We start from the raw sequence: 26,758 nt of genomic DNA, 5'->3' as shown, positions 1-26,758 counted from the left end.
GCTGGAGAAATGTGTGCATTTCCTAACCAAGTTGCCCTAGATCGGCCTGTAAAATGCATTCTGATTGCTGTTGATTTGTGTTAAGCAGAGTGACCACTGAGGAAGTTACACTAAACATCTGCAGGGGGAACATCAAAACAAACAAATTTTCCACACTGTTGCGTGAAGCCTGGAGCATAGTTTCTTTGAAGAGTGTTGTCCTATGCAGACCCTGGAGGGCAAAGCCGTGATGTCCCTAAAGGCCTACGCCTGTAACCTCTAACCATCTGCTCCCCACAGCTGCCGCAGCCAGCGCTTCGTCGAAGAAGCACAAAGGGACATTACGCCCTCTCCTGTGTGTCACAACTTTTCCTGGGACTCACAAAAAAGCCAAGTGGGACTGTCTGGGCATGGCCGCTGCTGTTATCCAGCAGCAAATACATGTAAATGCTTCTGGCACCAGAGTTTAGCTGAACTATTAACATGTGCAACAAATGGACCCGAGCTCGCTAAAAGGCAGATTGATTGAGCCAAGAGCACGCAGCCATTTCTGCTCTTCTTTCGGGCACTGTTTAGGATCACTGAATTATTTGGGAAGAAATTGATAAAGACCTTCTTTCGGAAATGACTGTCACGTACATTTTCCTCCTTTTCATGGGAATTAAAGGCAGGCAACAGTGGTGAGGAGGGGGAATGCCTAATTGGAACAAAAAGCATGTAACAAAGAGGTGGGAATGTGATTAAAACAGACTAGTTTACAATGGAGTGCTATTTCTGCAGTCACCGCCGCAGTCTCAGCAGACCTACTGTACAAAGAAAACACTGGCACCCGAATTGGACTTTCTGAGCGGTGGAGGTGAAGCTGAGATCTGAGGCCAACATTTGAGCTTACCAGGAAGCTCCGAGGGGATCAGAAAAACACTTAACAAAGCAGCCTGGGACCTGCTGGAACCTTCTTCATCCTTCTTTGTATTTTGCTGTGCTTCTATTCGACAACACTAAAAGCACAGGCTATTTGTGTAACTTTTATGGTCGACAAACAAAATAAAAGCATGTCATGAGCTGGGATTCAACCAAAGGCATTGGGATTATTGTTTCTGTTTGTGTGCAGCAATACACACACGCATTGCATGAGGGCACGAAGCCTCTAATTTTGTATAGTGTAAAGTGTAGTCACACTTTTTATGTGATGCTTTAAGTTAAAGTGGGGACGCCTAGTGGCCACAAAAACTCACTGAGGTGAGTTTGGGACACAGTTCAGCACACAACTTGAATGATAAAGAACAGAATACTTTCTGCCTTGGGGGCTATGTGTCTGTAAGTAATGTGCAACTATAATGATATGATTGAGAAATGTGCTATTTTTTCAGCACTGTTGTTTCATCAGGACACTTAATTATGTCTAGCTTGGAGATTGTAGCTGCTGTGTCAGCCACTCGCTAACTACGTAAATACTAAATATGATTTGCAGTCTATTTTGTGAGTTTTGGTGTTCAAATATGGCTGTTTGATACGTTTCCACACACAGGGATGCGTCCTGGTGTCATGTCTGCTTTGAGAACATTCTGACATTTATTAAACATATATGTTTTTATTGTATCCATACATTTAAAAAATGAACTTATTTCATCTTGTGTAGCTTTAGTTTGTGTCCTTGTGTGTGTAAACATTGCCCCCTCCCTCTGGCTTTGTCTTCTTCTCTTGTGAGTTGAATGTTGTTCGGAGTGGCGCCATGACACTCCCTCCATGATAAATGGCCAAACCGCAACACTTTTCTTAATATTGGTCTTTAAATGTTAAATTCTGGACACACTTCCTAATGACTGAACTGTCAACGAAACCCTCCTGTGTCTCCACATCCAGCTGTCCACACTGTGACCCTCCTTGAAAGATGTGGCGCCATGAAAAACTACAGGAGAACTATTGTCTACAGGGCAAGGCCAGAGTGAGCAGTTCAAGTACATCTTGATTGTGATGATTTTGTCAGCATGCTGTCATTTTGTCTGTCTGCTGAGCATGGGGTCCAGTGGCCTGTGACCTGGACAGAAAATATCTTCCATGTTCCTCCTAACAATGCTGACACGTCACTGACCGACCTACAAACAAATCAAACACTGATTGTCTTGTTCTGGAGAGTCAATTCAAGCTCTCTCTCTCTTTGGTTAAATGTTTCCACCAAGTTCAGCACAACACATCTAAGAATGATAAAGGCCAACGGTGGAAGCCGCCCAAAATGATGTTTTTTTGTTGTCACCTAGTTGGTTCATGCCAAGATTCATGTCAAGATTTTATATGGCGCCTCCTTCTACTGACAATTTACATGCGCTTACCAAAGAAATTCAGTAGCATTGTTTTTACTGTTGTCTTTCATTTGTAAGGTACGCTCCATCCAGCCATCTTCCAACTGTAAAATGGGGTCGTGGAGGCAACAGCCTAAGCAGAGAAGCCCAGACCACCCTCTCCCTGGCTACTTGGTCCTATTCCTCCTGGCGGATCCTGAGGCATTCCCGGGCCAGCTGAGAGATATGTCTCTCCAACGTGTCCTGGGTCTTCCCCGAGGCCTCCGACTCGTCAGAAGTGCCCTGAACACCTCCCCAGGAAGGCTTCCGACAATCATCCTGACTAGATGCCCAAGCCACTTCATCTGGTTACTTTCAATGTGGCGGAGCAGCAGTTCTCCTCCGAGTTTCTCTTGGATGACAGTGCTTCTCACCTTATCTATAAGGGAGAGCCCAGCCACCCTACGGAAAAAAACTCATTTCGGCCTGCTTGTACCCGCCATCTTGTCCTTTCAGTCACTACCCAAAGCTCATGACCACAATTGAGAGCTTTGCCTTTGGAGTCAGTTCCCTCTTCACCACAATGGACAAATGCAGAGCCCGCATCACCGCAGACGCCGCACCAATCCGCCTGTCCATCTCGCTTCCATCCTTCCCTAAATCATTAACAAGACTTAAATTCCTCCACCCTCTTCCAGGTGAGAACCATGGACTCGGACTTAGAGGTGTTGATTCTCATCCCAGCTGCTTCACACTCGGCTCTGAACTGTAAGGTAAGGTAACGTGTCGCCCAATTTACATGCTTAGCAAATTACAAATAAATACCAAAAAAATATGAAATGTAATATCCCCGAAGTCAGCTGGGATAGGCTCCAGCATGCCCCCACAAGCCTAATGAGGAGAAGCGGTATAGAAAATGGATGGATGGATATACAGTAAATACCCTAAACGCAAAATAAAAATCCTGTAAATAAGTAACTAAATAATAATAATAATAATACTCCTCCCTGAGCTACCATCTTATCGTGGTGGAGGAGTTTGCGTGTCCGGATGATCCTAGGAGCTAAGTTGTCAGGGGTTTCTATGCCCCTGGTAACAAACAGGTCCTAGGTGAGGGACCAGACAAAGAGTAGCTCAATAGACCTCTATGATGACAAAAAAACACATTTTCCCTTGCCCGGACGCGGGTCACCCCCTCTGGAGCCAGGCCTGGAGGAGGGGCACGATGGCGAGCGTCTGGTGGCCGGGCCTACGCCCATGGGGCCCGGCCGGGCACAGCCCGAAGAGACGACATAGGTCCTCCCTCCAATGAGCTCACCACTCATGGGAGGGGCCAAAAGGGTCGGGTGCAGAGTGAGCTGGGTGACAGCCGAAGGCAGGGACCTTGGTGGTCCAATCCTCAGCTACAGAAACTAGCTCTAGGGACATGGAATGTCACCTCTGTGGTAGGGAAAGAGCCTGAGCTGGTGCATGAGGTTGAGAAGTTCCGGCTAGATATAGTCAGACTCAACGCACAGCAAGGGCTCTGGAACCAGTCCTCTTGAGAGGGGTTGGACCTTGTTCCACTCTGGCGTTGCCAGCAGTGAGAGGCGACGGGCAGGGGTGGCAATTCTTGTTGCGCCCCGGCTTGTGGCTGGCATGTTGGAGTTTAACCCGGTGAACGAGAGGGTAGTTTCCCTCCGCCTTCGAGTCGGGGGACGGGTCCTGACTGTTGTTTGTGCTTATGCGCCAAACAGCAGTTCAGAATACCCACCTTTTTTGGAGTCTCTAGAGGAAGTACTGGAGAGTGCTCCCTCAGGCGATTCCCTTGTTCTGCTGGGGGACTTTAATGCTCACGTTGGCAGCAACAGTGAGACCTGGAGAGGCGTGATTGGGAGGAACGGCCCCCCTGATCTGAACCCGAGCGGTGCTTTGTTATTGGACTTCTGTGCTCGTCACAGATTGTCGATAACAAACACAATGTTCAAGCATAAGGGTGTCCACATGTGCACTTGGACATCCTAGGCTGTACTTCCATGATTGACTTTGTGGTCATATCATCGGACTTGCAGCCATATGTTTTGGACATTCGGGTGAAGAGAGGGGCGGAGCTGTCAACTGATCACCACCTGGTGGTAAGTTGGCTCCGATGGTGGGGGAGGATGCCGGTCAGACCTGGCAGGCCTAAACGTATTGTGAGGGTCTGCTGGGAACGACTGGCAGAGTCCCCTGTCAGAAGGAGTTTCAACTCCCACCTCCGGGAGAGCTTCGACCATGTTCCGAGGGAAGTGGCGGACATTGAGTCTGAATGGGCCATGTTCCGTGCCTCTATTGTCGAGGCAGCTGATCGGAGCTGTGTGGTTGTTGGTGCCTGTCGTGGCGGTAATCCCAGAACCCGTTGGTGGACACCAGTGGTGAGGGATGCCGTCAAGATGAAGAAGGAGTCCTATCTGGCCTTTTTGGCTCATGGGACTCCGGAAGCAGCTGACAGGTATCGGCAGGCCAAGCGGTCTGCGGCTTTGGCAGTCGCTGAGGCAAAAACTTGGACATGGGAGGAGTTTGGAGAAGCCATGGAGAACGACTTCTGGACGGCTTTGAAGAGATTCTGGAGGAGAAAGCAGTGCATAGTCAACAACGTGTATGGTGAGGATGGTGTGCTGCTGACCTCGACTCACGATGTTGTGGATCGGTGGAAAGAATATTTCGAAGACCTCCTCAATCCCACCGACACGTCTTCCTATGAGGAAGAAGAGCCTGGGCACTCGATGGTGGGCTCTCCTATTTCTGGGGATGAGGTTGCTGAGGTTGTCAAAAAGCTCCTCAGTGGCAGGGCCCCGAGGGTGGATGAGATCCGCCCGGAGTTCCTTAAGGCCATGGATGCTGTAGGCGTGTCTCGGTTGACACGACTCTGCAGCATCGCGTGGACAACGGGGACAGTACCTCTGGATTGGCAGACCGGGGTGGTGGTCCTCCTTTTAAAGAAGAGTGACCGGAGGGTGTGTTCCTACTATCGTGGAATCACGCTCCTCAGCCTCTCTGGTAAGGTCTATTCAGGGGTTCTGGAGAGGAGGATCCACCGGATAGTTGAATCTCGGATTCAGGAGGAGCAGTGTGGTTTTCGTCCTGGTCGTGGAACTGTGGACCAGCTCTACATTCTCAGCAGGGTCCTTGAGGGTGCATGGGATTTTGCCCAACCAGTCTACATGTGTTTTGTGGACTTGGAGAAGGCATTCGACCGTGTTCCTTGAGGAATTCTGTGGGGAGTACTCTGGGAATATGGGATATCGGACCAGCTAATTCAGGCTGTTCGTTCCCTGTATGACCGGTGTCAGAGTTTGGTTCGCATTACCGGCAATAAGTCAGACCCATTTCCAGTGAGGGTTGGACTTTGCCAGGGTTGCCCTTTGTCACCCATTCTGTTCATTATTTTTATGGACAGAATTTGTAGGTGCAGCCAGGGCGTTGAGGGGTTCCAGTTTGGTGGCTGCAGGATTGAGTCTCTGCTTTTTGCAGATGATGTGGTCCTGCTGGCATCATGGAGCCGTGAACTTCAACTTTCACTGGATCGGTTTATAGAGTGCGAAGCGGCCGGGATGAGAATCAGCACCTCCAAGTCTGAGTCCATGGTTCTTGCCCGGTAAAGGGTGGAGTGTCATCTCCGTGTAGGGGATAAGATCCTGCCCCAAGTGGAGGAATTTAGGTACCTTGGGGTCTTGTTCACGAGTGAGGGAAGGATGGAACGCGAGATCGACAAGCGAATTGGTGCGGCGTCTGCAGTGATGCGGACTCTATATCGGTCTGTTGTGGTGAAGAGAGAGCAAAGCCGAAAGGCAAAGCTCAAAATTTACTGGCCGATCTATATTCGTACCCTCACCTATGGTCATGAGCTTTGGGTAGTGACCAAAAGGATAAGATCACGGGTACAAGCGGCCAAAATGAGCTTTCTCCATAGGATGGCTGGGCTCACCCTTAGAGATAAGGTGAGAAGCACTGTCATCTGAGAAAGACTCGGAGTAGAACCGCTACTCCTCCACATTGAGAGGAGCCAGATGAGGTGGCTTGGGCATCTGGTCAGGATGCCTCCCGGTTGCCTCCCTGGGAAGGTGTTCGGGGCAAGTCCGACCGGTAGAAGGCCTCGGAGAAGACCCAGGACATGTTGGAGAGACTATGTCTCCCAACTGGCCTGGGAACGCCTTGGGAGGAGCTGGACGAAGTAGCCGAGGAGAGGAAAATCTGGGCCTCCCTGCTTAGACTGCTGCCCCCGCGACCCGATCTTGGATAAGCGGTAGAAGATGGATGGCTGTACAATACAAGTACCAATACGAGTTTAAAATTAAAAAAAAAAAAAGATTTTAACTTTTTCTCATAATGCATTTAGTCCCAGCACAGCATTTAATTGTTATTCCTGCTGGAGCGCTGCAATGATGTCAGCCTCCGTCGGGGCTGTGGGCTCCTCTGGCTCCCTCTGGTGGACAGAGGCAGTATATAAATACTACTACTATTACTAAAAATCCTACTTCTGCAAACCAATTAAGCACAATAAACGAGGGGTGACTGCACAACTAAATGCAAAATTTTGTGCAAAAATGATGGGTGCGGGGAGACTGCTTGTAGAATAACAATTAATAATTAATAAAATATTATTATTTATTGGGCATTGCCATACATTTGAATCAATGTGAGTATTATATAACTAGTAATAACTATAACAACTACTTTTAATAGAACATTAAAGATGATTTTTTTTCCCAGATATGTTGGCACCCATCTTAACATCTGCTTATATTGCTTAATGGGCCAGCTGGCTCAGCCTCAACAGAAGGGAGCCAAAAGTCATACAGCTGGGATCAGTTAGTCTCAGCTTTTAAAGAATACAAGCAGTCTCTATTCTGAATGTGGTGCTCTGTGGGAACTGTAGGTGGAGTCAAAGCACAAATAATCCACTCATGCGTCACCAGGTAAGCAAAAAAAAAAAAAGCACCAAAATGAGGAAACAACTTTTGCTGATGTGCTATTAGGTGCAATTTTAGATATGGACCTAGCAAAAAGTAAGTACAAAAGAAAGCAGACCGCTGGACGCTCCAGTGATGATTGATTAATTCCGTGTAAAAATGGGCGAACATACATGACTTCCAGTATGTCTAGCATACACAGAGAAAGCCCTGACAAAAAGCCTGATGTCAGTGTTTATCAGCCCCTGTCCATTATGATACTTAACTCCCTTCCATTAGCAGCCGTCACACATAAAGTGTTCATGATGGCTGCCGTCACGTCATTTGCTTTCTGGCTGCCGCTAACTCCAAATCAACATTCCTGCTTCTTAATGATTCACATTGCCATGATGGTTTTGCAAATGGTTTGTTTTGAAAATACAAACACCCTGATGGGAAAGACATAAGATGATTGAAATGAAGGGCAGTTTGTCTACACACGTATGCCCACCGTACAGCATACATGCTACAAATATCAGAGTTACAATTCAAAGTGATGTTTTCTCCCATAAGCTTCCTACGGCATGTCTGGTAAAGGGTGGTGTGCCTCGCTAGAGTCTGCAGGCTGCAGTGTTCAGTCAGGGGAGCTGCTATTGACAGCTATTGAATGATCTACAGTTGTAAGGGGGGAAAAGCAAGCTGTCTAAATGAAGCCGACAAGTCAATCGATGCCGTGTTAAACACAGAGAGAAACTCTGTTGTACACTGACAGGAGCTTGCATCCGAATGTCTTGGTAGATGTTCACTGGCATGAGTGATAACATACATATTACATACAAATATACCTGCCTTGTGTATTTACAGTGCACTTGTAGCTCATACCGTACGGTGGCCGAGTGGTTAGCATGTCAGGAGATGTGGAAGATCTGGGTTCGATTCTCCCTTGGGCATTTCTGTGTGGAGTTTGCATGTTCTCCCCGTGTGTGCGTGGGTTTTCTGGGTACTCCGGTTTCCTCCCACATTCCAAAAACATGCAGGTGAGGTTAATTGGAGACTCTAAATTGTCCATAGATATGAATGTGAGTGTGAATGGTTGTTTGTCTATATGTGCCCTGCCATTGGCTGGCGACCGGGGTGTACCGCTGGGATAGGCTCAAGCATACCATACCCCCACGCCCCTGGTGAAAATAAGCGGCATAGAAAATGGATGGACGGATGTCCACATCCACATTTTATAAGTTATATACACAACATGTATGTATATGATGCATTTTTGGCATTTCATAGCTTGCAGCTTTGTTTTGTTTCTGTTTCCTTTTTTCTGGGTAGAATTTCTGCTCCATACTGAGGTGTGATAACTAAGGATGGCCGATACTGACATAAAAATATCGGATCATATTTTTTGCTGTGAGTGAGACCTCAACAAACTGCACCGAGGAACAAGCTCAGTGTGTGATATTATTCCCAAGTTTCACCTTTGGATTGTCAATAATGACTTACAGTCATCCCTCGTTTATGGCGGTTCATCGCTTCCCGACCCGACTGTGATGAGGGAATTTCCACAAAGTAAGATTCCTTATATATAAATGGAATATTTGGGTTCTTTAGTTAGATCATGGAAAACCTGTTTACCACCTTCTAAATATACATTTTTAACATTATTAGAGCCCTCTAGACATGAAATAACACACTGCTCAAAAAAAAAAGGGAACACTCAATTCACACTCAGTCAAAAGTGCTGCGCCGTTATTCAAACTGTCCACTTAGGAAGCAACACAGATTGACAATCAATTTCACAATCTGTTGAGCAAATGGAATAGACAACAAGTGGGGTGTTTTTCCACTTCAATTTTGAGTGTGACTCCAAATCCAGACCTCCATGGGTTAACAAATTTGATTTCCATTGATCGTTTTTGTGTGATTTTCTTGCCAGCACATTCAACTATGTAAAGACAAAAGTATTTAATCAGAATATTTCATTAATTCAGATCTAGGATGTGTTATGGATGTGTTCCCTTTATTTTTTGAGCAGTATATTAAAAGAAAATTAGACATGAATAAGACACAATATAGATTCACACATTAGCATTGGGAGAGCCACATGATCACTGTGTACTTCCCGCCGTGGCTTTTCTCTCATCGACGTAACATGACCAACACCTAGTCTCCTTGTTGGTGTAAACATAGCCCCCTCCCTCTAGCTTCATCTTCTTCTAAGTGTATTTAAAGTTTTGAGAAGCGACACAATGACACTCCTAAAAAAAAGCTGGCTTTGATGATAGCGTGATCATAAATGCTGCAAATGCACCCCTGACTGGTAAATGACGTGTGGTCAGTGGATGATGGAAAAACACAAAAAACAATCATAAGATAAAATAAATAGTATATATAATATTTTCCCTTTGAATTGCATTGTTATTATTATTATTATTATTATTATTATTATTATTATTATTATTATTATTATTATTTTCTGTATGATTGCAATTCTTTTAAACATTTTCTTCAGTAAAAACCGCCAAATTTGCAAATTTCCTGATCAAATGCAGGAAAGAAAGCAAAGGTGTGGCTTTTCGGCGCAAGCTCCCGACCACCCCATCAGAAGAGCGTGACAGAGAATACTTGGAGGAGGTGGAGAGGCGCGTATCTGAGGCCACTACGGACACGGACGTACCGGAGGGTTGCCCCTCAGGTAAATTGTTTGTCCCCAATGCTCTCAGGTCCGAAGTTCTCCAATGGGCTCACTCCTCCAAGATATCATGCCACCCCGGAATTAGACGAACACACTTCCTGACCACTCAGAGATTTTGGTGGCCGTCGATGTCAGCCGACATAAAGAGCTTCGTCGCAGCCTGCTCTGTCTGCACCAGAAGCAAGCCCGTACACGGCCCACTGGCAGGACTCCTGCAACCACTGCCTGTGTCACCACGCCCTTGGTTGCACATTGCGCTGGACTTCGTCACTGGGTTGCCCCCCTCACGCGGCAACTCCGTTATTCTCAACATCATCGATAGATTCTCCAAGATGTCACACCTCATAGCCTTGCCGAAGCTCCCATCGTCATCGTCACTGGAGACGGCCCACCTGCTTGTTCAACACGTATTTCGCCTTCACGGCATTCCCATGGACATCGTCTCCGACAGAGGCCCCCACTTCACATCCCGCGTCTGGAAGGGATTCTGCAAAGCACTGAGCACCAAGGCCAGACTCACCTTGGAATACCACCCCGAGTCGAACGGCCAATCAGGACATGGAAGCGGCTCTCCGCTGCGTCTGCCACCGGCACCCCTCCGCCTGGGCTACAAACCTCCCCTGGGTCGAATACGCCCATAATTCCCAGATCAGCACGGCCACAGGTATGTCACCTTTTAAAGCAGCTTATGGTTTCCAACCCCCACTGTTTCCCTCCCAGGAAGCCGAGATTGCCATCCCTGCGCTACACCTACACCTCCGGCGGGCCCACAGTGTCTGGTGAGACACCCGGGCCGCGTTGTCCCGCATCGCCACCCGCAACAAGCAACTGGCGGACCGGCACAGAACTCCGGTACCCACCTACCGTCGTGGACAGAAGGTGTGGCTCTCGGCTCGGGACCTCCCCTTGGCGGGCACAAATAGAAAACTCGCTCCTAGATTCGTCGGACCCTACCCCATTGAGGCCATCATCAACCCATCTGCTGTTAGACTGAAGCTGACGCCCGCCCTCAAGGTTCATCCCGTTTTCCACATTTCCCACCTAAAACCAGTGAGAACCAGCCCGCTGTGCCCTCCTGCCGAGGCTCCGCCTCCGCCGCGCATCATTGATGGCCAGCCAACTGGGTGCTCCTGGGTGTCCCGCTCCTGTATCCTGGACCCATCCCTCGTCCGCGACTTCCACTCGTCCCACCCTAACAAACCAGGTATGCTGCCAGGGGGCGTCGTATAAAAGGGGGGGTACTGTTAGGAATTGTGCGCCGCTCTCTCTCCTGCTCTCCCTCTGCTCTGTGTTTCAGCGCACCTCCTACCACCTAGTTCCCTCCTGGCACACCTGCAGCTCGTTAAGGAGAACAATTGATAAGCAGCAGGGTCCTGCAGCATGGTGCCAGTTCGTTGTAGCTCTTAGCTAACAGTCTACGACGCACCAGCCACCTCCTACGCCTCGACCTGCTATTCCTCCAGCATCTTATCTCAGCTACTTGCTGCTCCTTTTGTTACCTTTTTCTCTCGCTTGCCTGCCGCGGTGTGTATACTGTTTTGCCTAGCCCTGTGCTGCTGCTAGTGTTTTCTGTTAGTGTAATTATAGTCCTTGCCGTTCTACCTCATCGTTTTCGGTAGCTCCTTTAGTTTAGCCCTAGTGTGTTTTTTCCTGTGACCCCTCCTAGTGATATTTTGTTGTACTTGGTTTAGTCCCTGTTTTGGCTCCTCAGTTGCATCCTTTTTGTAATAAATCCTCTTGCACCACCTGCTGGCTCTCGCATCTTGGGATCCTCGTGCCGGCCGCAGGCCGATACCTGACACAAAAGAGTCAGTGCCTCATCAGCCATGAACCTCACCGCATGTCTCTGCTTACAGTCCAGTGCGACTTGTAGATGTTTTTTTTCTTTTCATGATGCATTTTTGACCCATTTTTGAGTTATACCCCGGAAAACACAGTAGCTAGCCTCACTATCAGCCGTGGTTAACTTCTTTTTACACTTCCCTGAGGCGCACCTGTCAAACCATTCACCTTTGCACTATGCATTTGTCTTTCATGAATAAAATCAAACAGGTTGTTTGTTGTATTTTACTATGATAGTTAACTTACTTTTACACGTGTCAAGTTCTATTGGAAATGTCAGTATCATGATAACACAGCATCGTTTACCACCGAGACAGCATGGCATCGTTTCTTTTCCAGACACACTCTTCTTACAAAAGCTGATACCAGTTTGCAAATCAGGGGTCTTTTAATTCTGCAAATAGATATGAAATGGAAGGCCTATTCGTCTCAGAAGCTGCCGGTGTGCTTGTTTTGTTTGGAGTAACCAACGAGCTTCTTAAGCTGTTGTTTAGAAACAGGAGTCTGATGTTGGCCCGTGCATGAATCCATCAGCGCAGATGTGGACATAGATGGTGTCGTACAGCACAGCAAAAAGACATACTCTCTTTTCATTTGATGACTTACTTAATCAATCATACGTGATCTACTCATGCACTGGCGCCTGCTGCAGTTACAGCAGGAAGTGAGAACACACGCTTAATCTGAGACCAACCGACCAACCAGTGCAAACTGGAACCAAAGTTCATCTATGAAAGCTTTTCTATTCTAAGGCACATCATTTCTCCAAGTCATAGCTAAGCCTGGAGATGCATCTGTTGTCAAGCATGAGATAACCACAGCACCCCTGTGAGTTATCGTTACTTCAACGATAACGTGTGTGTTTTTTCCGCTACAGTTAGAAGTCAGACTGTATTTAAGACAAAATAACAATATTACTACACCTGGCAACCGGTCCAGCATGTAGTCCACCTTCTACCCAAACCTCATGACCCTGAAGACGAGAAGTACAGTAATCCCTCGCCACTTCACACTTTCAATGTCATGGCTTGGTTTCATGGTTGAATATTATTAGGCAACAAATATCCATATTTCAGAAAATTTGACACATTTTGTTGCCTAAATGAAGCATTTCCAAGCATAAAAAGTCTAAATTAAGTCAAATACAAACATAAGGCATTGAAAAGATGCATTCAAATACGTGTAGAATTCTACACTGGTCACTAGGTGTCAGTAATGTCACATTGATGAGTACTTGGTGATAATGTGACTTTCCCCATGCTAACTTGATATCTAATGCTATCTACTGTATATTGTGTCTTATTTCTGTCCTATTTTCTCTTATCATGTCTACTATATTGGGTAATAGGAGTGTAAAGGTGACTATAAGGGTGTTATTTCATGTCTAGCGGGCTCTGTAAAAACGTATTTAGAAGGCGGTAAACACATATTCAATGTGCAAATATTCAATATACAGTCACCACCTCTCACTTCTTCCTCGCAGCGGCTTTACTCTATCATGGTTTGTCAAACATATATTAACAAATTAATTATGCTGTTTCGGGGTTTAATAAGTCCTCTTACTTACTCGTCAAAAAATACATATTTTTGTTATGCATATAATGTATTTTTTTACTTAAATGAAGCATTGTCAAGAATAAAAATGGATAAATGAAGTAGAATACAAATATAAAATAGTGAATGTAGTATTTTACATTGATCACGAGGTGTCAGTGAGTCAAGCACCACACTTGATCGGCCTTTAAACGACCTCACCACACAGATTAGATTAGATTAGATTAGACTGTGCTTTATTAATCCCACAGCGAGGAAATTCGCTTGTTACAGCAGCAAGCAAGATACGCAAGTAAAGAATACAAAAATAAGATAAAATAAAATGTAGGTACTGTGATTGGCTGGCGACCAGTCCAGGGTGTACCCCGCCTGTCGCCCGAAGTCAGCTGGGATAGGCTCCAGCATGCCCCCGCGACCCTAATGAGGATGAAGCGGTATAGAAAATGGATGGATGGGAACATGTAGGTATAAAAATATATAAAAAGTACTTATTTCACATGAAATAGAAATAGAGGTACTGTAAAAGTAACCCTGTTATAAACAGTACTGTAATGTACACATTAAGCGAGATAAAAACTAATACAATGTAAGTAACCAATACTATAAGTACGGTTACAGAGGGGGTAAAGTGACATAGTGCCTACAACATGGTTCAGGTGGTGCAGGTGTTGTAGAGCCTGACAGCGGTCGGTATGAAGGACCTGCGGAACCTCTCCTTCTTACACCGTGGGTGTAACAGTCTGCTGCTGAAGGAGCTGCTAAGGGAACCCACAGTGTCATGTAGGGGGTGAGAGGTGTTGTCCATGATGGATGTCAGCTTAGCCAACATCCTTCTCTCCCCCACTTCCTCCACAGAGTCCAAAGGACCGTCCAGGACAGAGCTCGCTCTCCTGATCAGTCTATTGATCCTGCTCCTGTCCCTGTCCGTGCTGCCCCCTCTCCAGCAGCCCACAGCATAGAAGATGGCTGAGGCCACCACAGAGTCATAAAAGGTCCGTAAGAGAGTCCTGCACACACCAAAAGACCTCAGTCTCCTCAGCAGGTGGAGGCGACTATGGCCCTTCTTGTAGAGGGCGTGGGTGTTGACGGACCAGTCCAGTTTGTTGTTAAGGTGAACGCCCAGGAATTTGTAGCTGTCTACCAACTCTATGTCCGCAACCTGGATGATCAACGGTGTGAAGTGGGATGTTTTCCTCTGGAAGTTAATGATCATCTCCTTTGTCTTGCTGGTGTTGAGTTGTAGCTGGTTAAGCTCACTCCATCTGACAAACTCCCTGATGACCGTCCTGTATTCCAGATCATTCCCCTCTGAAACACAACCAACAACAGCTGTGTCATCGGAGAACTTCTGGATGTGACACTGTGTGGAGTTGTGTGTGAAGTCCGAGGTGTAGAGGGTGAAGAGGAAAGGGGAGAGCACCGTACCCTGAGGGGCACCTGTGCTGCAGAGTACCATGTCAGACACACAGTGATGGAGCCTCACATACTGTGGTCTGTTGGTGAGGTAGTCTATAACCCATGCAGTCAGGTGTTGGTCAACTCCCACACTCTCCATCTTCACTTTGAGTAGTGACGGCTGGATTGTGTGAAAGGCACTGGAGAAGTAAAAGAACATGACCCTCACAGCGCTCCCGCTGTCCTCCAGGTGTAGCAGTAATCTGTGCAGCAGGTAGATCACTGCGTCGTCCACTCCGATCCCAGGCCGGTAAGCAAACTGCAGGGGTTCCAGCTGAGTGCCCACCAGGGGTCGCAGGTGCTGCAGGATAATCCTCTCCATGGTCTTCATCAGGTGAGAGGTCAAGGCGACAGGCCTGAAGTGGTTAGGCTCCTTGGGACGCGGTGTCTTTGGTATTGGGACCACACAGGAGGTCTTCCACAGGGCCGGGACTTTCTCCAGGTTCAGGCTAAGGTTGAACAAGCGCCTGAAAACTCCACAGAGCCGGTCAGCACAGTCCTTAAGGATTCTAGGGCTGAAGCCGTCCGGTGCCGGGGCCTTACTTGCCTTAATCTTCTTTAGTTGACTCCTCACCTGATCATCAGTTATGGAGAGGGGGGTAGAGGATGGCTGGGGGATGTGGGGGTGAAGAGTGGTGAGAGTCTCAGGGGGGTTGAAAGGGGAGTGGTGAGGTGGTGAGGTGGGGAGGAGTGGGCAGTGGGCTGGTGGGGGTTTGGTGTTGAGGGTGGCAGGCTGAGGAGTGGAGGGGGAGGGGGAGCTGTCCCAGGAAGGTGTGAAGAGGGGGCGGAGGGGTAGGGGAGGGAGAGGGGGCAGACTCAAATCTGTTGACAAACAGATTGAGTTCATCTGCCCAGATCTTGTCCCCACTGGCTTGGTCTCTCCCCACACCTTTACCATGGCCTGTGATGGTCTGCAGCCCTCTCCAGACTTCCCTGGCGTTATTCTGCTGCAGCCGCTTCTCCAATTTCCTCCTGTAGCAGTCCTTCCCCTTCCTGATCTTATTCCGGAGTTCCCTCTGGACTCTGCACAGCTCCTCCTTGTCCCCCGAGTTGAAGACCCTCTTCTTCTTATTCAGCAGGGCCTTAATCTCAGAGGTCACCCAGGGTTTGTTGTTGGGAAAACACCGCACCAACTTGGAAGGCACAGTTCTCTCCACACAGAAGTTAATATAGTCTGTGATGCAGTGCGTCATGCTGTCAAGCGTTACTGCCATGGGGACTGCAGAGCGCTTCCCAGTCTGTTGTCTGGAAGCAGTCTCTGAGCCTAGCACTGCTATCCTCGGACCACTTCTTCACAGGCCTCTTCACAGGGGGTTGTCTATTCACTACTGGAGTGTAGTCTGTGACGAGATGGACAAGGTTGTGATCAGAACGACCGAGCGGGGGGAGGGGGGATGAGGTGTATGCATCCTTGATGGTTGCATACAGGAGGTCCAAAGTTTTATTGTCTCTAGTGTGGCATTTGACATACTGGGTGAAGGTGGGAAGAGCAGAGGACAGGGAAGCATGATTGAAGTCACCGGAGATGAGGAGGAGGGATTGGGGGTGCTGGTTCTGAAGTTGAGAGACGATGGTGTGGATCTGCTCTATAGCTGCAGCAGCGACCGCTGAGGGGGGGATGTACACAGTCATAGCAATAACATGAAAACTCCCTCGGAAGGTAGTACGGCCGCATGCGAACCGCTAACAGTTCCACGTCTCTGGTGCACAGTTGCTCCTTCACACAGATGTGTCCCGGGTGGCACCATCTGTCATTCACAAACACAGCGATTCCCCCTCCCTTCTTCTTACCGCTCTCCGTTGCATTCCTGTCTGCTCATACCAGCTGGAATCCGTCCAGTGTGACGTGTGAATCCGGAGAAAGTTCACTCAGCCACGTCTCCGTGAAGCACATGAGGCTGCATTCCCGGTACTCCCTGTGCAGTCGGGTCAGCGCCATTAGCTCTTCCATCTTGTTGGGGAGAGATCTTACGTTCCCCATGATGACAGACGGTAGACATGGCTTGTACCGTCTTTTCCGCTTCTTGCACTTCACTCCCGACCTGCATCCTCTTCTGCTCCTCAACAGCTCCTTGGGGATCTCCGGCCTCTTCGCGCAGAGAGGGGGTGTGTGGCACAGGGCTAACAGCTGATCCCAGGTATAAACAATGGAGCCTTGGTTGAATGGGGAGCCGTGGCTGAAGAAGTTTCCCAAAGCCGGGACAAAAAATAAAAAAAAAACAGCAAGGAAAGACGACTACAGACTACAAAAGTAACAATGTGAACCTCCATAGTTGCACACTCGCTAAAAGTGCCGATGCGACAAAAAGAAAAAGTAAGAAGAAAACTAAAATACTTTAAAAACACTAAAAGGTGGGAAAAAAAGTATGAAGCTGCTGTAGCCAGCAGTCTCTCACGCGACGCCATTTTTTTATTGATAATAAAAATACTTTAAAAAATAAATAAATAATAATAATAATAATAATAATAACACGGTGCTGTCATAATCTGGCGCAAAATCTTACTTATGTCTTATATGTCTTATTTTCTCTTAATATGTCTACTATATTGGGTAATAGGAGTGTAAAGGTGACTATAGGGGTGTTATTTCATGTCTAGAGGGTTCTAATAATGTTAAAAAGTGTATTTAGAAGATGGTAAACAGTATTTCTATGTATTATATGTCTTATTTTCTCTTATTATGTCTACTGTATTGGGTAATGGGAGTGTAAAGGTGACTATAGGGGTGTTATTGCATGTCTAGGGCTCTAGTAATGTTAAAATGTGTATTTAGAAGGTGGTAAACAGGTTTTCTATGTTCTAATGACCAAAATATTCCATTTATAAATAAGGATTCCTACTTTGTGGAAATTGACTTATCAGGTTTAATTGTGGAAGCAATGAACCGCCACAAAGGAGGGATTACTGCATTGAACAGACGATGGATGGATGGATGGATGGATGGATGGATGGATGGATGGATGGATGGATGGATGGATGGATGGATGGATGGATGGATGGTTGGATGGATGGATGGATGGATGGATGGATGGAATAATCGATGGATGGATGGATGGATGGATGGATGGATGGATGGATGGATGGATGGATGGAATAATCGATGGATGGATGGATGGATGGATAGATGTATGGACGGATGGAATAATGAATGGATGGATGGATGGATAGATGGATGGATGGAATAATGGATGGATGGATGGATGGATATTGCCATGGATCACCAAAGTAGGTTCCTTTACTTTGGGCTTTTTTGTGACTCATACGTATTCAAATGCTAACTGCAAGAAACGACTGTAAGCTAATCAATTCCCGCATCCTCAAATGTTAAGTAAGTGTAACCTTTTTTTTTTAAGGTCAAGGACATTTGTGTACAGCTTTGATTTGGCTTAGAAACTTGTGGCAATTGAATTTGGTTACATTATGTTTGATGAATTCAAGTTATTGTGCCTCAATCCATGAAGTCACCTCAAGTACCACACCTGCACCCTTTGTGTATGCTGCTAAACCTTCCTCAGTGTCAGACTAGCGTGTGTAGCAGGAGACTACCTCTGCAAAGGTCTACATTACGATCTATACAGTGGAACCTCAGTTTTCATACATCCCGGTTTTCGTAGGATTCGGTTTTCAACAAAAGTGATTGCGTTCGTACACTGTCTCCATTATCGTATGGCCAAACAGAGCCTAAAAGAAGCATCCACGTGCTGGTGACTCAGTCTCTCTGCTTTTGGACTTGGGACACTATAGACCAGAGGTCAGCAACCTTTGGCATCGAAAGAGCCATTTTGCCTCCTCTTCCAGAAAAAGGAAAATGGTCTGGAGCCGCAAAACATTAAACAGATTATAAACTTTTAAAAGTTTATGTTGAATACAGAACTCAAAAAGAAAACGGAGCCAACTTTAACATTAAAAAAATCCAACCAGAGTTCACATACCACTGGACTCAGACTGCTTACACTGGCCCACCTCCCCCCTCCCTTGCTCATTCAATCAGTCAGAACGCAGTGTAGGTGCTTTCACAGACTTGCGGTGCGTCGTATATTTCATACTGTTTTTGAAAACGCACATTTCCTCCGGTTCTGTGTCAAAAAAGAAATGACAGAGCTCATCGTGGGAGCCCCAACAAGGGCGCTGAGGAGCGCCTTTGTTTATAGATGGCACACAGAACAATGAACAACTCCGGATCTATCGCCTTCCTTCTTCCAAGCACTGCACCGTGCGCTGATGAGGGATGCATGTGCACTGTGTATTTTATTTCTGAGTGATGTTTTTTTATTTTGGACGGCTGCAAAAAAAGTTTGCAATGCCATAAAAAAACCCCCAAACACTAAAGAAGGAGAGAAACAGTACTGAATAAATAAAAAAAAATCTAACAGAATTCAATGAATACATATATAAGGGGGATAAATGATGTATATAAATAATACATAAACAAATACATATGACCCTCATTGAAAAAAGAAAGAAGTTGTTGCAAAGTACGAAGGTAAGGAAAGGTTCCTTAGTTAACACAGGATGCGGGGGGAATGCTTTAACCGGGACACAAGCTTCAGCTGCAGCTGACGTTTACAATGAAGTTCAAGTCAGCAAGAACACAGCTCCAATTGTTTTTCATGGGAAAAATCAATTTGGTTTACGTGCGTTTCGGTTTTCGTGGGACCTTTAGAAACGCATTATTGAGGAAAAGCGAGGTTCCGCTGTATTGTAAACACTGGCGAAAGAGGTGACTGTCTATGGCAGGAAGCATAGCAGGAGAAGTTGGAGAGAGCAGCAGCCACACAGAACGTGGACAGAGCGTTTACCTGGCCCTGTGCTCTGTGGGTACGCCAAGTAGCCGCCTCTTCCACGGGCCCCCCTACCTGAGCCACGCGCTGCTGCTACTGCCGCCGCCGCCACCGGTCCGTACGCTGTTGCTGGGAAGCCTGCAGACACACACACACACACACACACACACACAAATGCATCACTTCCTCCCAGAGCGACAGGACAATGTTAACACCAGAAGTGAGCTACGGAATAAAACCAGCTGTCAGAGGCGGGGGCTCATGTCAGCGAAGCCAAGGCCACAGTCACAATGCTGCCGCCCCACAGGTGAAAATAGCCAGAAGCACCACTGAAACTGATGTTTCTGTTTTGGGTTGTTCACAAATGTGTGGCCTAAATGAGATCAATTCATTCAATTAAATCAATTATGTGCAACATTTGATCGGGGAGGACTTACCATGACGCAAACACAGGCAATTGCCTGGGGCCCCAAAGTTTCCAGGGGCCCCCAAACGTCTCATAAAAACGGATTGTTGATTTTTTTTCATTGATTTAAAGTAGAAATTACTGTTTCAGTCTTGATCGACATGCTTAAAACATCAAAGTGCGTAATCTATCAGGAGCGCTTCGACCGCTTCCCCCCCTTCTCATGCAATGGACTATTCCACGTTAGTGTTACTCTTACATGTGCACGCTGATCCTGGAAAACAAGACCCAAAACAAGCTTGTTGGCGCGGTTTGGAGAAAATTGATGAGGAGTTACCCCAATGGAGTGAAGAGGAGGGAAACAAAACTAGTGAAGGTAGACAACAGCACAGCAGCACGGCAGCACGGCCAACAAGAATGCAGCAGATGTAGGGATGAAGCTGAGACATAAGATGTGAGCGCTAAAGCACTAAACCATACAAAATTCTTATCAGTTACAGTAAAAGCATTGAGATGATTGACTTGTTAGGTAATAATAATCCCCCAGGAAGGACTTTATCTGGCTTATGAGAGAGTTTTCTCATATTCACACTTGTTAGTACTTGATAAACATGAATATTTCAAGTGTTTTGAATCTTCTTTAGCTGTGTGATATGCACGGCACATCCACACAGAAGCCAAACGTTGTGTCTTTGCTCGTGTTCAATGAGATGAATGCAGGTGTACCTAATGATATGGTACGTAGAGGTGAACAACAGCAGTTTAGCAGGGTGATGGCATTAATTACAATAAGCCATCGATAAGTACATCGTCTCCTTTCAAACTCAAAGCATTGGCACTCCTATTAAAGCATAAATCTGTGAGTAAACTGGCTTCAGGTGGGTTTGCAATTTGCACGTCGCTGATTACATTAATGAAATAACGTTGCTCTGGGGGGGGGTGTTTATGTCACACGCTGGTATGAAAGATTACAACCACCTCTGAGCTACACACCCGCGTGCATGATAGCCCTACCTCTGGGCACAATCCCTGCATTTTGTTCCACAGTGCTCCCCCAATTACTGAGAGCTTGTGAGGATTTAGAAGCACGCAATACACAAGGCGTGATGAGCCGGGAGATCTGTTGTACTGTTTCACTACCTGCAAACAGATGGAGACATCTGTTGGATGATTTGCTATTATGAGCGCATGGAAATCTCTCCTCTTTTTCCCTCACATGAAAACATACTCCAGGCTGCATCTACAATACATGCTTCAAGTTTTTCCCATTTACCCCAATTAGGTTCAGCAGGTTCGTGGCAGTGTAAGAAGAAGAAGAATATACGTATATATGTCTAATATGTGTCATGTAAGTAAACATTTTTGCCTGGCCCAATAAAATGATTGGGGTTCATGGCTTCCACTCACCGCTGTCAGCGCATGCCTGCAGGGACACTAAGCAGAAGGCAGAGGCAGAAAGGGTCACCCATAGACAGGTCCCTGGTTTTCATGTTGTTTTCACCTCTAAATGCAGTCAACACAGGCAAAAGCTGTCCTACCCAGTGTGGAAGTGAGCGTAGTGTTATTTATTGCTTGAATAAGTCCACATGACTTATTCTGACTGATGTAGAAGTATAGATGGTAAGTATAGACCTTCCAGATGACACACCTGCCAACTCACATGTTTCAATACTTTTGCTGACATGAAAATCTCTGGCTGGTTTCGTGTTCGTCTTTTGCTGTCAAACCCAAATGTTTGCAGTCAGCTACAGCAAAAGTAAAGATGCTGCCAATGCATTCTGGGTATTCTTCAGGACAGAAGAAAGGCCCAAAAAACATGAACGCTTTCATGTTTAGATTTGCAAGAGCAGAATGCCCTAATGGAGTAAAGACACGGATAGAGTGTAAATATGAATGCAATTCATTGGAATCTAATGATTGCTAAGAAATATCAGCCTGCTAATCAGCCTGCAATGAATCCAAAGCAGTATCAGTGAATTGTAATTACATTGTTGGGGCTTAATGAACATGCTAGCAAGAGGTGGGTGACAGGAGCTGGTCCATGCCCAAGGCCCGGGCTCTTCTTTCAACACAGGAATGGCATGTCATTAGCACTGCTGATGAGATTCCTCACTCTGGGCTCCACGCCGTCGACGCCTAATCAGCCTCCTAAAATTATCTCCACAGGATATGCTGCCTCTCTTGCAAAAGAAATGAGCTTCAAATCCTCTCAAGTGGAGTCGCTACTGATTTGTTCACTGAATTTTTGCAGAAGGCACGTCTCTCTCAGCCTAGCTCGGACGTTACGGGACGCCTCCGAGGATAGCTTCTGCAAAGCTGCGGCGGCAGGTGACCTATTTTTGAGGCAGCCCGCGAGTGCTATTCCATGAAGGGGGGCTCGCACAAAAGAACGACGAAATGGAGGGGGTGAGAGGGAAGGGTCAGATGAGAAAAACACGTAGCTTTTCATCAGACGGCGGGGGGGGGGGGGATAATTCACAACTCCGTCGACACAACATGACCGTGACTGTGTCGCGTCGGGTGCATGATGCCACTGTGCTGCGAGCGGCAAGACGGCAGAGAGAAACACAATTTGCACACACGGCTCGGGAGGGAGTACTGTAATAAAGAGGCACGGTGAGTAAAGAAGTAAAACAATCATAAAAAGACAATAAAAATGCTATTTCCACATGTAGTCCTACCGTCTACCGCTTTTCCTTTCATAGTGTGCCTGCATAGGCTGTTTGTGCAGCCCCCATACCCCCATATCATGACACCCCAGTAGACCCGCTGGCTTGGAAGTTAGTTGCCAGCAAAGTTGTGGTGAGAGATTAACTTTGCAGGATTAGGTGGGTTAATTAATAGATGGCTGCTGCTCATTGTTTTGTGCTCACGCTGTAAGAAGCCACCCAAGAGAAGCGCTGCGGCATTAAATCAATTTCATGGCCCTTTTATTACTGAGGAGATAAAGCCAATATTTAGCTTTCAATTCTTCACAATTATTGGGCCCCGGCTTTGCCACTTGAGTGGCTGCACTTGGCTGGGGACAAGGACACATCTGTTCATGGGCTGTGCAGGCCCGGGGGCCTTGCTGTCTGCACTCGGGGGAACTGTCCTCAGCTTCCCCCCCACAAGACTGCGGCGCACAAATTCAGCCACGGAAATGAAGAAAAACTGGACCTGAATGAAGACGGGCACTGTGGCATATCTTATCGACTTTTTTTTAGCAAGAGAAACTAAAAATGTGAAATGTTCTCACCAGAGCATCTGCTGCAAAGTTCAAACAAAGCCATTGTTTGCTAGGCTTCACAGCACAGACGTCCCCAGACATTGTCCATAAAGTCATGATAAATGACCTGATAAGTCATCATAAAGTCATGATAGATGTGGCTCATCAGAATGCACTCACCCGTGCACGAGCACGTGGAACAGGTGGTGCACTGGAACACACACACACACACACAACATTGTGCCATGTGACACCAAACAGGAATTAGAAAAGAAAAACAAGAGAAGGAAAGTATGTTTTATTATTAGTGACATCATTGGGGGGGCGGGGGGGGGGTCTGCACTAAAAGGGTTATTGAAGAGCAACTCATTTTTATGGTCTGAAAAAGACAGTGATGGAGCGCAAGTGTCAAAGACCCTCTTGACTTTCTAATGAACACTTCAGAGAGAACGGCTCCATAAACACCAACGCTACTTTACTTGTCAACACCACCATGCCTCATGAGCACCAAAATAAAAGCCTTTTTAATGCAGGACACACAGTAAGCCACAACCAGCCTCCTGGGGATGACCGGCTTATATCAGTCTTGCTTATTGTAAAGCAGGGGGGTCCAAACATTCCAGCGCGGGCCACACCGTGAAAAAAAGGGGAACTTTGATATTTCGTAAAGCAACAAATATGCTTCAAAAATCCATCTCAGCTTTGTGACAGAAATGCCTTCTTATTATTTTTATTATCTCCTTTTGCTCTTTTCTTTAATTTTCCAAATACGTATTTTAATTTCATAAAAAACCTTCGTAAATGTTCCTCTCCTGAAAGGATGACTTCATTGCCATAATATTAGAACTTTTCCACCAAACAGATTTTTGAAAAATGATCTTTTTGTCTGTTTTGTTTTATTTGAATTTAATTAGTTTGTTTGTCATAATATTACTAAAGACTATATATCTTTTTTGAATATTTCAACTTGATGCTACTACAATGAAATTATTTTTATTTATAAAATTGGTACTTTTTTCTCATTAGAATCAGACTTTTTTGTCTTCATATGTTGACTTTATTCTCGTAAAATTACAGCAGTTGTTTCCATTTTTGCTTTTTCTCGGAATATTTTTCTTTATTTTCACAAAATTACTGCTGATTTTACAATTTTGTAAAGTTTTCTTATTAAATTATATTTTTAGAATGTGCCACAGGCCAATAAAAAAGCAGCTGTGGGACACAAATGGCCCTCAAGCCGCGCTTTGGATGCCCTGTTCTAAAGACACACGCACAGTCCCAAAAGATCTAATATAAGAGGTCTCTCGCTATGAAGCAGGCAGTATTACACCATTGCAAATCTCCGAAATCCACATCCAGCAGATATTATTCTTCATTATTAGTCATTTCATCTCAGGTTAGAAACAGCAACACAGTCTGCACTCTCCAAACATCCCTTAAAACCTTAACATGGCTCTAATCGGCTGACAGACATGAAGAGAACTGTCACTGTGTGTGCGCTATTGCCGTGTTCTACGCTTGAAGCCGGTGGAACAATTCATTTGCTAAAGCAGCTAAAAGGTCACAGCCAAGTGTGTGCTGCTGAACGAGCTCTAGATTCATGACAACGACAGGCGCTTTATGGCTAAGGACTTTTCCTTCAGGGCACACCACGTCTTTTCTTGCAAGTGCATGCATTTGTGAGTCTGTGTGTAGTGCAAGCGAGGCAGGAGAAGCAGCAGGGTGGTCACGGGTGATCAAATAGTCTTTGGTGTGCAGACTTCCTGGGTGTTTTGTTGCCTGCCTTACGCAGACTCCAGTCCAAAGCCAAAGTTACCTCTTGCTTCAAAAGCGCCACATGAGAAAATGTTGTGATTGGCCCACAAGCGGTGACACATTGCTGCTCATGTCAGCAGTTCCCTTCATACCGAGACAAAAACGTAGAGCTGAATCTAAACAAATCCTGGAGAAAGGTGACAAAACCGGGTTGTATGACCCGTAACGCTGTGTTGGATCACGCTAAGACTACATAACTCATTCTAAGGATTGAGGGTGCGTACAGGACCGTTTTCTCTTGCTCTATCGCGGTTCACCTTTTGCTGTTCCGCGGATTTTTGTTAGTGTTTATTTATTTATTTATTACAGCATATTAACGCTGTAACAAGCCGAGTCTGGCCCTTTAAGAAGAATTGCATTGTGGGAAGTTGAGAGACTGGCTGTAGACCATTGCTAGTCTCCTTCGTACCGCCCTGCGTGTCTCCAGTGTCATGGTTCATGGTTTTAATTCATCCTGAACATGCATATGAGTCAAACAGTAGCACATCACATAGTACAATTCACAATTTTGCATGTCCAAAAAGGAGTAGGAAATTAATCCTACCCCTCATCAGTTTCACTGATCACTCATCGCTAGCTTGCTTGCTAGCTTGTAAATGAATCTTCGGTTGGAAGGAGGAGGACTGCAGCAATATGTTTTAACAAGGATACGAAAAAGCTACAGTACAACGGAACAGTGCCAGGACGAAAAGGCACATTCAGAAGAGTGAAATATGCGTGAGTGCCTTGATAATTTCTGTCCAACCTGGAGGTTGATCGTTAAAATTCAAATGAAGGTTCGAACTTGTTTAATTAATGCCTGTCTGAGAAAAGTGTATAACGTGTATGGTGAGGCTTTTACAGCCTTAAACATACAGTATAGAATAAAAAAACATATCATGTAAAAAAGCATGAAGTTGCTACTTTGCATATTTCACTTATTGCGAGCTATTTTGAGAACCTATCCCCCGCATTAAACGAGGGAACACTGTACTCACAAAGAATCCATTCTGGTTATAGTTTTGTTTTATTTCAACATGCATACAAATATGGAACGAGGAATGTATTTTCATATCGGAACTGACCTCTCTGGCCCAGAATACAAATACAGTAAAACCTCCTTTAGCGAACGCCCCAGCTAGCGTGGTTTTCAGTTGACATCCAAAATGTACGCCACCATTTTGCCTTGTTTTGTGTGCATTTTCCGCTGAGCATCCAAGATGGCGCACATCTGGTCATGCTTTTAATGCACTGCATGACTTCAACTGTGTTCTTAATGTATTTTTCTCCCAAAACATCCTTGTTAGCATCCCATTGGCTTGCTAATACAGTGGAATCTTGGTTAGCGTTATTCATTTGTTCCAGAAGGTCCGACTTTAACCAAAATGGACGTTAAACTAAATCAATGTGACCCATAAGAAGTCATGTAAATCCAATTGATCCGTTCCAAAAAGCCAAAACATGTTTTATAGTTTTACAATTGTAGTTTATAAATGATGAATGAAAGTGATAAAGTTACTTTGACCTTCTTTGAACACATGATTCTTGAGGGGACTGAAGACAGGAAGGTGGTGGTAATAAATTGTGGCATCCATTTTCAACATGTAAACCAAAAGAGAGTAGAGTACAAAAGCGGCTTGGCTCCGTACTTCTTGGAGACAGATGAACGGGATACATGAGGTTACTTTTACCTTCTTTGAAGATACGATTGTTGTAAAAGACATGATGTGGCAGCTAGGAACCTCGTTTTTTTTGTCATTTTCATCATCCTGCGGGCCTTCTATGACCAAATAAACCACACGCAGGATGAACACAACTAAAGGATTCCCTGGCTAGAATCTGTCTGTAGTGTCCTGAC

The 26,758-nt window shown here is 45.8% G+C and overlaps 1 protein-coding gene across 12 annotated transcripts in view; it reads right to left on the bottom strand.

The window, feature by feature from the left end:
• msi2b (musashi RNA-binding protein 2b) overlaps nucleotides 1–26,758 on the bottom strand; it is a 410,423-nt gene that overhangs the window by 19,532 nt on the left and 364,133 nt on the right. For 5 of the 12 annotated variants that reach the window (XM_054754385.1, XM_054754384.1, XM_054754391.1 and 2 more), the window contains one exon: nucleotides 19,511–19,630. The exons of 2 other annotated variants lie outside the window; for them this stretch is intronic. In XM_054754385.1, the coding sequence (XP_054610360.1) occupies nucleotides 19,511–19,630 (120 nt within the window). Of the gene's footprint in view, nucleotides 1–6,367; nucleotides 11,656–19,510; nucleotides 19,631–26,758 lie in introns of those variants that run through there. 5 more of the 12 variants (XM_054754387.1, XM_054754386.1, XM_054754394.1 and 2 more) reach the window with 2 other exon arrangements.

This window comes from Dunckerocampus dactyliophorus, chromosome 16 (assembly GCF_027744805.1).
Source record: "Dunckerocampus dactyliophorus isolate RoL2022-P2 chromosome 16, RoL_Ddac_1.1, whole genome shotgun sequence".
NCBI lineage: Eukaryota > Metazoa > Chordata > Actinopteri > Syngnathiformes > Syngnathidae > Dunckerocampus > Dunckerocampus dactyliophorus.
This window is presented reverse-complemented; position numbering and strand designations above follow the sequence as displayed.